At 43.0% G+C, this 13451-nt stretch overlaps 1 protein-coding gene across 1 annotated transcript in view; it reads left to right on the forward strand.

Annotated features, from left to right (window-relative positions):
* Positions 1 to 11971, forward strand: part of RIMKLA (ribosomal modification protein rimK-like family member A) — a 16513-nt gene extending 4542 nt beyond the window's left edge. The window contains exons 3-5 of the mRNA XM_006762637.2: positions 1463 to 1549; positions 8699 to 8902; positions 11397 to 11971. Coding sequence (XP_006762700.1) covers positions 1463 to 1549; positions 8699 to 8902; positions 11397 to 11887 — 782 coding nt within the window. The 3' untranslated portion in view covers positions 11888 to 11971. The remainder of the gene's footprint in view (positions 1 to 1462; positions 1550 to 8698; positions 8903 to 11396) is intronic.
* Positions 11972 to 13451: the final 1480 nt, after the last annotated feature.

A 13451-nucleotide genomic window follows, 5' to 3' on the forward strand; every position in this document is an offset into this window, starting at 1 on the left:
TCGTGCCATGCACCAGGAGGTCACGGTTCGATTCCTGGTCAGGGCACGTGCCCAGATTTGGGGCTCGATCCTCAGTAGGGGGCATCATGCAGGAGGCAGCCAATCAATGTTCCTCTCTCACGTCGATGTTTCTCGCTCTCCCTCTCCCTTCCTGTCTCTCTAAAATCAATAAAAACATACTTAAAAAAAAAAGTAAATATGTAGGTAATTAATCAAGTTTGTAAACACAATTTAGAAAGATTTTAATACCCACATTATTCATGTTTTTTTAAATTAAGAATTAAAGGATTATAGTAGAGCCAATTTAGGCTTTCAAGTCATGCCTGAACTTTGGATGAGACAAATCCCCAGGCTTGGTTTTTTGGTTATTGATTTTCTACTGCTACATAACACACTACTAACAACTTAGCCGCTTAAAATAGCACCCATTTATTTCCTCAGTTTCTGAAGGTCAGAAGTCCAGCCAAGCGTTGCTGAGTTCTTTGCTCTGGTCTTTCCAGGCTGAAATCAAGGGGTAGCTGGCCTGTGATTTCGCCAAAGGCCTGGAGTCTTCCAAACTCACCGGTTGTCGGCATTTATTTCCTTGCAGTTGCAGGGACTGAGGTCCCCACTTTCTTGCTGGCTATCGCCTGAGGGCCGTTTTCAGCTCCTAGAATTGCCCCCTGTCGCCACCGCATGGCCTTCTCTACAGCATGGACGTTTGCTGCGTCAAGGCCAGCAGGAAAGTCTCTCTGACACTTCACATTCTTGTTTGAGGGCTCACCTGATTAGGTCAGGCCCACCATGAAGCATCCCACCTCGATTAACTCAAAGAAATAGACCGAGTCACAGGAATGATACCCCATCGTATTCACTAGTCCCTCCCACACGCAAGGGAGGGATTGACAAGGCGTGTCCACCAGCAGGTAGGAATCTTCCGAGCCATCTTAGAGTCTACCTCAGGCAGCCATTTTAAAGGAAAAAATACACCCTAGCTGGTTTGGCTCAGTGGATAGAGCGTCGGCCTGTGGACTGAAGGGTCCCAGGTTTGATTCCGGTCAAGAGCATGTACCTTGATTGTGGGCACATCCCCAGTAGGGGGTGTGCAGGAGGCAGCTGGTCGATGTTTCTCTCTCATCGATGTTTCTAACTCTCTATCCCTCTCCCCTCCTCTCTGTAAAAAAAAATGAATAAGATATATTTTAAAAATAAATAAATAAATAAATAACAACAAAGGGAAAAATACCTGCCAGTCCTATGGGCTTGTGATGAGGATTACACAAACAAGAGCATGGGAAACCTTCGCCTCATGGAAGGCTTCGATAAATACCTCTGCTCCCTCCTCTTATATTACAGGTGCACAGTGCAAGCGTGTTGGAGAGCCAGGCGGCCTGGAAAGAATTCCCCGAGAGGGTGCTGCGTTGGGCTGACCGCTCCCCGACCATCAGCCTTACCTTCACTGACTGTCACCTTTTCTTGGCAGGTGGGCATGAAGACTTTTCAAAAATGATTGATGAAGCTGAGCCCCTGGGCTACCCGGTCGTGGTGAAGAGCACACGAGGACACCAGGGTCAGTGCTGCTCCTGCAATTCCTGTAGGCCAAAGCGCTGCCACACAAGACCCTCCTTAGGCGGGAGTGGGAGCACCGCTGGGAGCAACTGAGCTCCCCCTCGAGGAGCTTGCAGTGTAGTCCTTACCTCTATCCCCTCCTCTCTGTCCCCACCCTTCCCCGGATGATGGTCACAGGCCCTTGACTTGACTCTGGTTTCCCTAACTCCACTGCCAGTTCATCCTCTATTCTTTCTGGAGAGTCTTTCTCTGAAACATCTATTCTTGTCGTTCTCTGTTGAAAAACCCTCTCGAGAGCCTGTGCTGCCTCTTAGACAAAGTCCGTATTCCTGCTCATGGCACTGAAGCCCTGGACAAAGAGCCTCACCTCCCTTTGCAGCTTCTCTGGCCACGGGACTCTCCCACATCCATGCCGGACTACTTCTCATTCACCCACGCCACGTATTTTCCTCTCGGAAACCTCTGCTGGGAATGCCATCTTCCTCTGTCCTCTCGTGAACTTCTGCTCATCCTTTAAGGCCGGCTCCACCTGTCATTTTTTTTCTCTCCACATCTCTTGCCTCCCTCCCGCCCTTCCAAAAATTAATTTCCCTTCCCTTTGTGTCCCCATAGCACTTGGTCCATGATTCTAGCTCTGTACTACACTTGATGACAGTTATAGGTTATATGCCCTTTTTCCCCTTCTTCATTGCGAGTTACTCAGTTCCTGTGAATCTCTGTCTCTGTAAGACCTACTATGTGCTCAGTCGGAGTTAATAAATGTTGAAGAGGATGGATGCAGCAGAAAGCAATCCTCCAGTATAGGAGCGGGTACCCAGATGGCATTTGGAGTGAGAGGAGGTATCCCAAATAGACACGTAATGAGCAATTCCTGTGATGCAGGGACTGTGAAGTAGAAATAAATTAGACCCAGTCACCTCTCTTAAGGATCGCCAATGTGAAGAGTGTAGAGAGAGTTGCGTTGCAGGGTACGCTGCTGCAGCATGCATTTCCGGGCACCTGTTGAGGAGCTTGAGCTGAACAGAGGGAGGGCCAACTCTGCCAAGAGGCAGTGAAAGCTTCATTGGAATAAAGGAGACTTAGGTTGACATGTGGAATGTGAACTGGAGGAAGTGAGCTGAGCAAAGAAACAGAAGCAGGGGTGAGCAAAGCAACGTGTGAGTCTAGAGGGGGCCTGTTGAAGAGCAAGAAAAATGAGTGTGGGTGGCAAGGTGGCGCTCCTGATACTACCCAGATATGGTACAGAGCTAAAATGCAATGTCTCTCAACTAGTTGTTTTCTTCAATCATATATGATTCAAATATGAGTCATATTTGAATTATTTATTCCAATACTGCCGGCAGTATAGGAAAGCACCAGGTCATCCACACAAAAATCTGCTCTGCAGCTCCCCATAAGCCAGCTGTTTATATAGGATAAGACAAAGATTACACAGGGAAATATGGATTATAGGTATGGGGAAGTAGGGATTACAGGCATGAGGAAGTAGGAGGCTGGGGTGGTACTCCGTTGTTTTGGCACAGGGGCATATAACTCCCAGCCAGGTCAGAATTTAACCAACACAAGGCAATCATGGTTAACAGAGCATGATTAATATTTCCCATAACCATAGTTAGTCCCCAATATTCTATTCTTGTCCCTAACATTTCCCCACTGCTATTTCTATTATCTCACATCTATGAGATTAGTTTTAGGTGAAAAGTCTCCTCCTGCTGGACTGCATCTGCTTCTGCCTTGAAGCAGTTCCCAGAGATGGAATACACCAAATGCAGGATCATGGATATATGTCCTATCCACTGAGAATTGTCAGAAAGATTAAAACAGCACATTCCTTTAAATTCTTCACAACCGTGGTTATGCTGCAACAGCAAGTAATCTATTGCTGCCTGATTTTCTAGAACTGCCTCCCTCACCTGGCTCAGCTGTTGATTTATCCCATGGATAGCGCTGGAGGTGGCTTTAGGGCTTTTACCGTGCTGCAAGCCTGCCGGGTCACTTCTACATTAAGGGAATCTACCTTTTACCAGCATAACAGAAATGGTCAAAGCAATATATGTAGCAGGGCTCCACAGGTGGAGATCGTCATTGCCGTCTGGTGCCACAGCCTTGAGAAAGTCTCTTGTGGTTCAGACCCTGTGATGTTTCTGAGGCATAAAGACAGTCAGTCATCCTAAGGAAGAGGACCCCATTGCTGTTAGCAGGGATAAATAGTTACCCCACGTATCAGAAACCAACCAGCCAGCACCTTAGTATGTCTAGTACTATAAGGGGATTATCAGGATAATTATCAGAATAATTCATATAGTTATTAGCTACTGAAAGATAACAACTAGAACACCCAGTAACAGTCAGACATTTACCACAGGGAACTACTGCAGTAACCTTTAGAGGAAACATCACTGCATCCTTTTCCCAGACAGTGGGTCCCAACATACAAAGATCCCTATATATGACTCCCCAAAATGAATGGAATAATTCTTTAAATTAGCAATAAGTGTCCCAACACCTGCTCAGCAAATGTAAAGGTCAGTTCTACACAAGTTCCTCCATTGCCAGCTTCAGAGCAGTCGGAGTGGTGAGAAGCACATCTCAGTCCCATCCATTTCTCCTCCAGTTGGCCCATCGTCCTTGCTCTGCTCACGTCTGTCTAACTGCCTATCACATCCCCCCTCAAGGATCTGAATTCTCTCACAGAAAAGGGGTGCAGGGTCTCTTCAGCAGCTGCTTCATGCTGAGGAGGGATGAAGTTTTCCCTTCAGAGCAAGAGATCCTTGCTCTCTGTCAGAGGGACGATGCAGCCTGGCCACAGAAGGAGGTGACAGTGGTGTCTAGAGGTGGTATTCCCTGAGTGCGAGTAGGACTTGTAACCTGGTGGAGACAAACTGTGTCATAAAATTTCGTATTATTGGGCAAAAGTTAGAACAGCAAGAATACACAAATGATCTGGTGGAAGGAAAAACACATTTCAGTTCTAATAATTCCCAATTTGAAACACAATTTTTTTCTGTCCCGAAAATCACCCTCATTTTTATTCAAGAGCCAACTTAAGACCAATTTATTTACTGTATTAAGTCTAGTTACGATTTGGCCTGATTGTTTCATCAACACAATAAGAATAACATCAGCTAGTTGTTGTTTTTAATTGTGGTAACATATATATATAACATAAAATTCAACTATTTATTGAATGCCTACAAAGTGCCAGGCATTTCATATTCTAGGGGATACAGAAAGGAACAAAACAAAAATTCCCGCCCTCAGGGAGCTCACATTGTAGAAAGGTGTGACAGACAATGACAAGTTAAATAGAAGAATCCTGGCCGGGTAGCTCAGTTGGTTAGAGCGTGATGTGAGAGTGAACAGGGACCGAGCCTGCAACCTGGGCTTGTGCCCTGACTGGGAACTGAATCGGCAACCTTTCGGTGCACAGGACAATGCCCAATCAATGGAGCCATACAAGCCAGGGCTACATAGTATTTTTAAACATTTGAAAAACTGAGATATAATTCACATAAAAATTTGCTATTTTGAAGAGTACAGTTCAGTGGATTTTAGTGTATTCACTATTCTATACAACCATTTCCATTATCTAATTTCAGGACATTTCCATCACCACAGAAAGAAAACCCATACCTGTCAGGGGTCAATCCCAATTGCCCTTTCCCAGTCCTTGAGAACTAACCTACTTTCTGTTTTTATGGATTTGACTATTTTGGACATTTCATATCAGTAGAATCATATAATATGTTGCCTTTTGTGCCTGGCTCCTTTGACTTAGCATAACATTTTCAAAGGTCATCCATATTGCTTTTATGATTTAATATTCTGTTGTCAGAATATACTGCATTTCGTTTATCTGTTCATCAGTTGATGGACATTTGGATTGCGTCCATTTTGTGGCTACTGCTGCTATGAACATTTGTGGACAGGTCATAGTGTGAACATATGTTTAATGTCTCTTGCGTATATAACCAAGAGTGCAATTGCTGGGTCATATGGTAATTCTATGTTTAGCTGTAGAGGAACTGCCAAACTGTTTTCCACATCAGTTTATGCCATTTTATACTCCCACCAGGACTGTACAAGGATTACAGTTTCTCTACATTCTCCCAACTGTTATATCATTCATTCATTTGTTCATTCATTATTGATTTGTTTTAATATAGCCATCTTAGTGGGTATAATTTGGTTTCTTATTGTGGTTTTTATGTTTCCCTAATGATATTGAACATCTTTTTATGTGCTTATTGGCCATTTATATATCTTCTTTTTTTTTAATATGTTTTTTTATTGTTTCCAGAGAGAGGAAGGGAGAGGGAGAGATAGAAACATCAATGATGAGAATCATTGACCAGCTACTTCCTGCACGCCCCCTACTGGGGATCCAGTCTGCAATCCTGGCATGTACCCTGATGGGGAATCGAACCAGTGACCTCTTGGTTCATAGGTCAACGCTCAACCACTGAACCACACCAGCCAGACACTATACCTTCTTAGGAGAAATGTCTATTCAGATCCTTTGCCCATTTTTCAATTGTATTATTTGCCTTTTTGTTGTTGAATTTTTAAGAGTTACTTATATACTCTGGCTATTATACCCTTATCAGACATATAATTTAAACATTTTTTTTCTACTCTTTAGGTTGTCTTTTCATTTTCTTCATAGTGTCCTTTGATGCACAAAAATTTTTGGTTTTGATGAAATACAATCTATTTTTTCCTTTGGTTACTTGTGCTTTTGATGTCATTTTGTACTTGCCTAATCCAAAATCGCACAAATTTATACTTATGTGTCCTTCTAAGTGTTTTATTGTTGTAGCCCTTACATTTAGTTTTTTTTACCCATTTTGAGTTTAGTTTTATATGTGGTGAAATGTAGGAGTTCAACTTCATTCTGTTGTGTGTGGATGTCCATTTTTCCCAGTATCATTTGTTGAATAAACTGTTCTTTCCCCATTGCGTGTTCTTGAAACTCTTGTCAAAAATCAATTGGCCATCTGTGTGAGGGTTTATTCTGAGCTCTCAATTCTTTTACATTGATCTATATGTCTATCTTTATAACAGGCCACACCTCTTGATTACTGTAACTTTATAATAAGGTTTAAAATTGGGAAATGTGAATCCTCCAACTTTGTCCTTCTTTTTCAAGATTGTGTTAGCTATTTGGGATCCCTTGCATATGAATTTAAGGATCACTTATCAATTTCTGCAGAAAAGGAAATTAGCATTTTGGTAGGAAATGCATTGAATCTGTAAATCAACCTGAAATGTATTGCCATTTCAATAGTAAGCCTTTCAGCCCTGGCTGGTTTGGCTCAGTGGATAGAGCATCGGCCTGCAGACTGAAGGGTCCTGGGTTTGATTCTGGTCAAGGACACATGTCCGGGTTTCAGGCTCGATCCCCATTAGGGGGTGTGCAGGAGGCAGCTGATCAATGATTCTCTCTCATTGGTGTTTCTCTCTCCCTCTCCTTTCCTCTCTGAAACCAATAAAAATGTATTTTTTAAAAAAGTATTTCAATGTCTGAAAGATGGGATGTCTTCAGAAATATTTTATAGTTTTCAGTGTATAAGTATTATACTTATTTTATGAAATGTATTCCTGAATGTGCTATTCCTTTCAATACTATTGTAAATAGAATTGTGTTCTTAATTTGATTTTCAGATTGCTCATTGCTAGTGTAGCAAATAGTATCGTAGGGAAAATGAATAGGGAATAAGCAAAGTCACAGCAATTTTTAGACTCTAGAATATGGAAATAAATTTAAAGAAGGCAGTGGACTGGTGTAGCCTTTGCCTTTTCAAAAGTGACTAATCTTATGGACCCTCATTTTCTTCATTTATAAAGCACAAATAGCTATCTTTGTCCTAATGGCTTCACAAGGCTAGTATGAAGGGTAAATGAAACAATAAAAAAAGTGTTTGGCACATCATAGATTGATTATTAACTAATCTTAGTGCCCTTCCCTCACCTCTCATTTTTCCTCCTTGCCTTAAAACTGTAGCTCTTTTATTAACCGAAGACTAAGCCCATGTTAGAACCTCTGCGCCAGAAACCAAGGAACAAGTCTCTATCTCTAGCCCCATCTCTGCTAAAAATCCTACCTGAGATCCAGAGAACCCCCAGTGCCTACAACTGAGTCCAAGCCCTCTGTTGCCAGATGACAGATCTCTTGGTGCCAAATGTCCAGTGTTAGGAGACATATTTCCAGTCTTTTACACGGCTAGAGGCTGATGCCCATCACTCTTTTTATGAAGACTTCAGAAAGATCCCACTCCTTTAGGACACAAATCTTAGGAAAACCATCCCGTATTTGCTAGCAAGAATGCTCAGATTGGGTGTGCTCATGTCAGATCTGCAGAGCAAACCTGTCAGGAACCCCTGTGAGATACATTAGCTGATATGCAAATGGGAAGCAGATGCCAGATACTTGCAAAAGCATTGGCCAGTCAGGCAGAAAATAAAGAATTTGGAGTCAAAAAGAAATGCTTTCCCAAGAGAAATAGAAGTATAGATCATTCCTTTTAGAATTAATAGGTGTTGCCAAATAATAAGTTTCTCATATTTAAAAAGAGGAAGGATGTCTGTCAGTGACTCACTTTTTGAACTTTATTGTAGTTTTCATAGACCTCAGTGTAAATCATGCGGTGTGATACTTATCTTTTTTGGATCTCCATCTATTTTAGGGTTCTTCTAAAATATGTCCAATCAATTATGTTCTGCTTTGTGCATCAAGTTCAGTATGAAGTTTGGGGGATTTTGAAAACATGAGTTAAACATGGACCCTGCCTGATCCACAGCCTCAGGGTGATAAGAGATGCTAATAGCTGTTTTGGAACCGAGTTGACTTGATCCATAGGATTTTATTTTGACCCCTTCTCTGTATTTCTGGAATACGTTATTATTTCATTTTGGTAAGAGTGGTGGTACAGGGAGACAGTTGACATTATTAAGACCTGAGCAAAATCAAGAGAAAACAAAGTTCAATAGCCATTTGATAAGAAGCAAAAGTTTAGTCAGAGAAGTAGAGGAGACCAAAGTGAGGCAGGTTCGGGAAGCATTGATGACTGTATCGGACGGCAGACGGGATGGCCAGGACAGGGTTCGGAGGCTGCTCTAACGCCTTCTCTTGTTGTCTTTCTTCTTAAAGGAAAGGCTGTTTTCCTTGCAAGAGACAAACATCACCTCTCAGACATCTGCCATCTGATCCGCCATGACGTGCCCTACCTGTTCCAGAAGTATGTGAAGGAGTCACACGGAAAAGATATCCGGGTGGTGGTGGTCGGGGGCCAGGTGATAGGCTCTATGCTTCGCTGCTCCACGGACGGACGGATGCAGAGCAACTGCTCTCTCGGTAAGTGTAAGGCCCAGAGTCTGTGTGTTGGTTACAGGAGGCCAGGAGTTTTCATTAGGACGTTTAGACCCATTTAGTAAATGTGCACCTGTCCCACCTAGCTAGTCAGAGCCTGGCTGGGTGCCAGGATCAACAGCTAAGAATTAGAAACAAGCCCTTTCCTTTAGCAGCAAGCAGTCCAGCAGGGGGACAGATGGTGTAAGTGCTGTGACAGAGGTCAGGCCAGGGGTATCGGGACACTGAGGTGTGAACCCTGTCCTATAGGTGTTAGGACTTAGCGGTCAGGTTTACACAGGGAGCGACATGAGGATCCGTGTTTGAGAAACTGACATCTGGGTAGAGGATGAATTGAAGGCATAGGACAGGAGGCAAGGACGAGTGTGGAAGCTGCTGCAACGGCTCAGGCAAGAAATAGTGAGGGTCTAAACTAAGGCAATGACATGACGCAGGGCAAATTCTGCTTTTCTATTACAATTGAAAGTTGTGTTTTTCTTATATGTATGATGTTATTAAAAAGCTAGAGTTTATGTTTGGGCCAAATGCATAACCCCACCCCGTGAACCTGTTTAATAAAGCTTGTTTTCTGTAGTGGTGAATGAAGATGTCCCAGAAGGCTGTCAATTCTTGTCCCCAACACAGAAAGCTATTGTCCACCTCACTAAACGAATTTTCATGTTGGTAACATGAAAAAGTACCAAAAAAGGAAAATGTACCTACAGTTACTGTTTCCTGAATCGCCAGATGAGTGTCCCAAGTCTAATGACTAAGAAGGAGACCGAGACATTGATTTTGTCTGTCCTTCATTAATCCTGGCTGAGCAGTTTCCATGAGCGGACTTTGGTAGATATTGAGAGTGTAGTGATTAATGAGAGAATCCTTGTTTATGGTCCAGTAAAGGAGAAGACACATAAAGAGATCATTGTAAGATATTGCGATAAAGCGGGGTAATAGAAACAAATTCTAGGCTCAGGTTAACAAAGTACTAAGTACCTAACATATTATCTCATTTAATTTTGATGATAATCATGTGCAGTGCAACAGTATTGAACCTTATGTGTTATTGTTTTGTCTTTTTTTAAAAAATATGTTTTTATTGATTTTAGAGAGAAAGGTAGGGAGAGGGAGAGAAACATCAATCAGCTGCCTTTTGCACACCCACTGCTGAGGATTGAGCCCGCAACGTGGGCATGTGCCATGACCGGGAATCACACTAGCGACCTTTTGGTGCATGGTGTGATGCTCAACCAACTGAGCCACACTGGCCAGGGCTGTTTTGTCTTTTTTAGTTTCTAATAAGGAACCGCATGCTTTTTTTTAATTTATTCACATTACTTTTCCTGCTAAGCTGTTTTTACAGCCTTTTCTTTATACAGTATAATAGGTGGGGAAAGGACAGTGTTAAGGCAAAGACATTAGTTATTGGACCTGAGAATACAAGTCATAAGTCTTTCTAGGGAGACTAAGGGAGACAATTAAATCTGAAGTTTTAGCTTTTTAACAAATAAGAGCAATCAGACTCTTTCTGTCCTTGATATAGCATTTGTCTCACAAGCCTCTCCATCTCTCTCTACTTAAAAAATAATAAATTAATTCTGTTTTATTCTAATTATACAAGGAGTACATTCTCAATGTAGAAAGCCTGGAAAATATAGCAAAGTCAAATGAAAAGATATTTATCATTAATCTTTTTTTTTTTAAATATATTTTATTGGTTTTTTACAGAGAGGAAGGGAGAGAGATAGAGAGTTAGAAACATCGATGAGAGAGAGACATCGATCAGCTGCCTCCTGCACATCTCCTACTGGGTATTGAGCCTGCAACCAAGGTACGTGCCCTGGAACAGAATCAAACCCGGGACCCTTCAGTCCGCAGGTTGATGCTCTATCCACTGAGCCAAACCGGTTTCGGCATTTATCATTAATCTTACCATCTAGAGACAACCAGTGTTAACATTTTGGTATTATTTCTTTTGATCTTTTTTTTCTAATAATATCGTTTTGCATGTTTATACTGCACAGTCTTTAATCCTACATATTTTTCTATGGGATCACAAACTCTCTATGAGCATTATTAATGGTTGTAACATACGTTGTTTTCCTCTATTGTGAGCTACTTAGATTATAATTTTTCATTTATTCAACAACAAACATTTATTATTGAGTACCTTCTATGTTCCAGGCACAATGATTTTTCAGTGTGTTTAAATAACTCTGACATCAACATCTGTCTGCATCAAGCCTTTTCTCTGTTACATAAGATTATTTCTTAAGTAGTGGAATGGCTGGGTCACAGGGTATAAGCATTTTAAGACTCTAGGTAGGAAATGACCACATTGTTTTCCTGATGTCCTTTCAGACCTTTTGTGAATAATGAAAATGCCCTGCTCGCTCGCTGTCCTTCCTCGGCACTCCCCCTTCTCTTCCTCCTCGAAGGGTCATTTGACTTGCTAGTCAGTGTCTGATGTCATCGTTACATCACTATGCTTTCCCCACAGGTGGTGTGGGTGTCATGTGCCCGCTGACAGAGCAAGGCAAGCAGTTGGCTATTCAGGTCTCCAATATCCTGGGCATGGACTTCTGTGGCATTGATCTCCTCATCATGGACGATGGCTCCTTTGTGGTGTGTGAGGCAAACGCCAACGTTGGTTTCCTCGCCTTCGACCAGGCATGCAACTTAGACGTGGGTGCGATCATTGCAGACTATGCTGTGTCCTTGCTGCCAAATATGCAGACTGGGAAGATGGCCATCCTCCCAGGCCTGTCCAGTCCCAGGGAGAAGAGCGAGCCAGATGGCTGTGCTGCAGCTCGGGGCGTTGCAGAGAGCATCTACACCATCAACAACGGGTCTACCTCCAGTGAGAGTGAGCCTGAACTGGGAGAGGTCCGCGGTCCCTCAGCAAGCACGCCAGGGCCCCCGCCCCCCACGCTGCCCGAACCCAGCTACAACATTAACAATAGGATTGCTTCTGAATTAAAACTGAAGTGAATTCCTGCTTTTGTTGGCAGCATTTAAACCAAATCCTACTGCTTCCCTAGTTGTTTTGAATGAATAAAATCTGGACTAATGTGATTTCATTTGCACAGAAACTAGAAGTCCCATCTGGGCACTCGACATTCTTTCTAACGATGATTTAAGCAAATGGCCTAGCTTTGTGGTTTTTACAAAGATAACCTAAAAACGCTCACCAGGAACAACATCCCGACTGATCCATTTGAGGCCGAGGTTTGCTGCAAGCACTTGGATATCCCGACTGATTTTAAGGCACTGACTGTGCTGCTGCTTCTAGCTTTTAGCAATAGAGCCCATTAACTCGGAAAAGCTCCTGGCAGTAGTTTACTCAAAAGCAACCACCGGATGGAGGCGTGTGCAATAGAGGTGGAATGTGGCTTCAGTTATGTGCTTTTCGTGTGTGTGTGTGTGTGTGTGTGTGTGTGTGTGTGTGTGTGTGTGAGATGCTTGGTGAATACACAGTTCGAATACTAGTAGACGATTGCTCTCTGCTCCCCCTCCATCACCACCTTGACCATATTTCTCTGACACTCAGGATGTGGTGTTCCAGGGAGCTTCCCCATTAGCATTTTCAATGAAGCACTTTGTAGAAAGTAAATTCACTGGTGGGCAGATGCCCTGCTCTGTCGCGGCCATCCTACAAATGCTTTGCCACTTCGAATTTACAGACCTGCCTCAACGAACGCCAGCCCCAGCAGCCTCTTGCACCTTCGCAGCCTTCGGCCTCCGCTGGAAATGCAATTGAATGAGCTAGTGGCCACACACTATTTCTTAAGCGTGCACTAGAACCAAACACCAGGGACTCACTCTTCAATGGACGATTTTCACTTGTCATTCCAAAGCCATTGGTTTATATGCTGGAAAGCTACTGGACGATAATCACTTCCCCCCTTCTCTACTGACACTTCGTGTACTGCTTAGCTGTAGGGGTTTTCTTGTATGCGTTGGTACGTGGACCTGTTAGGTAGATAGAGCTGTTGGAAACACACTCCAGTCCCCTTGGCATGCTAGTATTATCCAGGCTCCAGACACCTGACCTTACCCACCTTTCCGAACTGGGGAGATGCGGGGATCAGGACTTACTCATTGCCTATTTTGGGGGGAGTTGGAGAATGTAGACATGACGCCGAGTGCTTTTCATTTCCACTCTTCAAGCAGCAGCTGCTGAGCCTTCCCTTGAGAGGTCATGGGAAGGGAGTGTTCCACTTCTGCTCTGTGGAGTATGACTGAAAATGGGCAAGGCTACATTTTAACCAAATGCACCAAAACAGGACTCAAGGGTTATCACAATCAGGGTTATTTCCTGGGAGACCATACTTTTAAGCTGTGATGTTGCATGTGCCAAGAACACATAGAATTCCTGTTTGGAGTTATCTTTGAAACCATGCAAGGAAGGAAGGCTCGCAACCTATAGTCAGGTCTTGTTTCGTGTGTTTGTTTTTGTTAATCCTCATTTGAGGTTTTGGGGGTTTTTTTCCCATTGATTTTTTAGGGAGAGTGGAAGGGAGGGGAAGAGACACACAGAGAGAAACATCGATGT

The sequence above is a fragment of the Myotis davidii genome, unplaced genomic scaffold (genome assembly GCF_000327345.1).
Source record: "Myotis davidii unplaced genomic scaffold, ASM32734v1 scaffold458, whole genome shotgun sequence".
NCBI lineage: Eukaryota > Metazoa > Chordata > Mammalia > Chiroptera > Vespertilionidae > Myotis > Myotis davidii.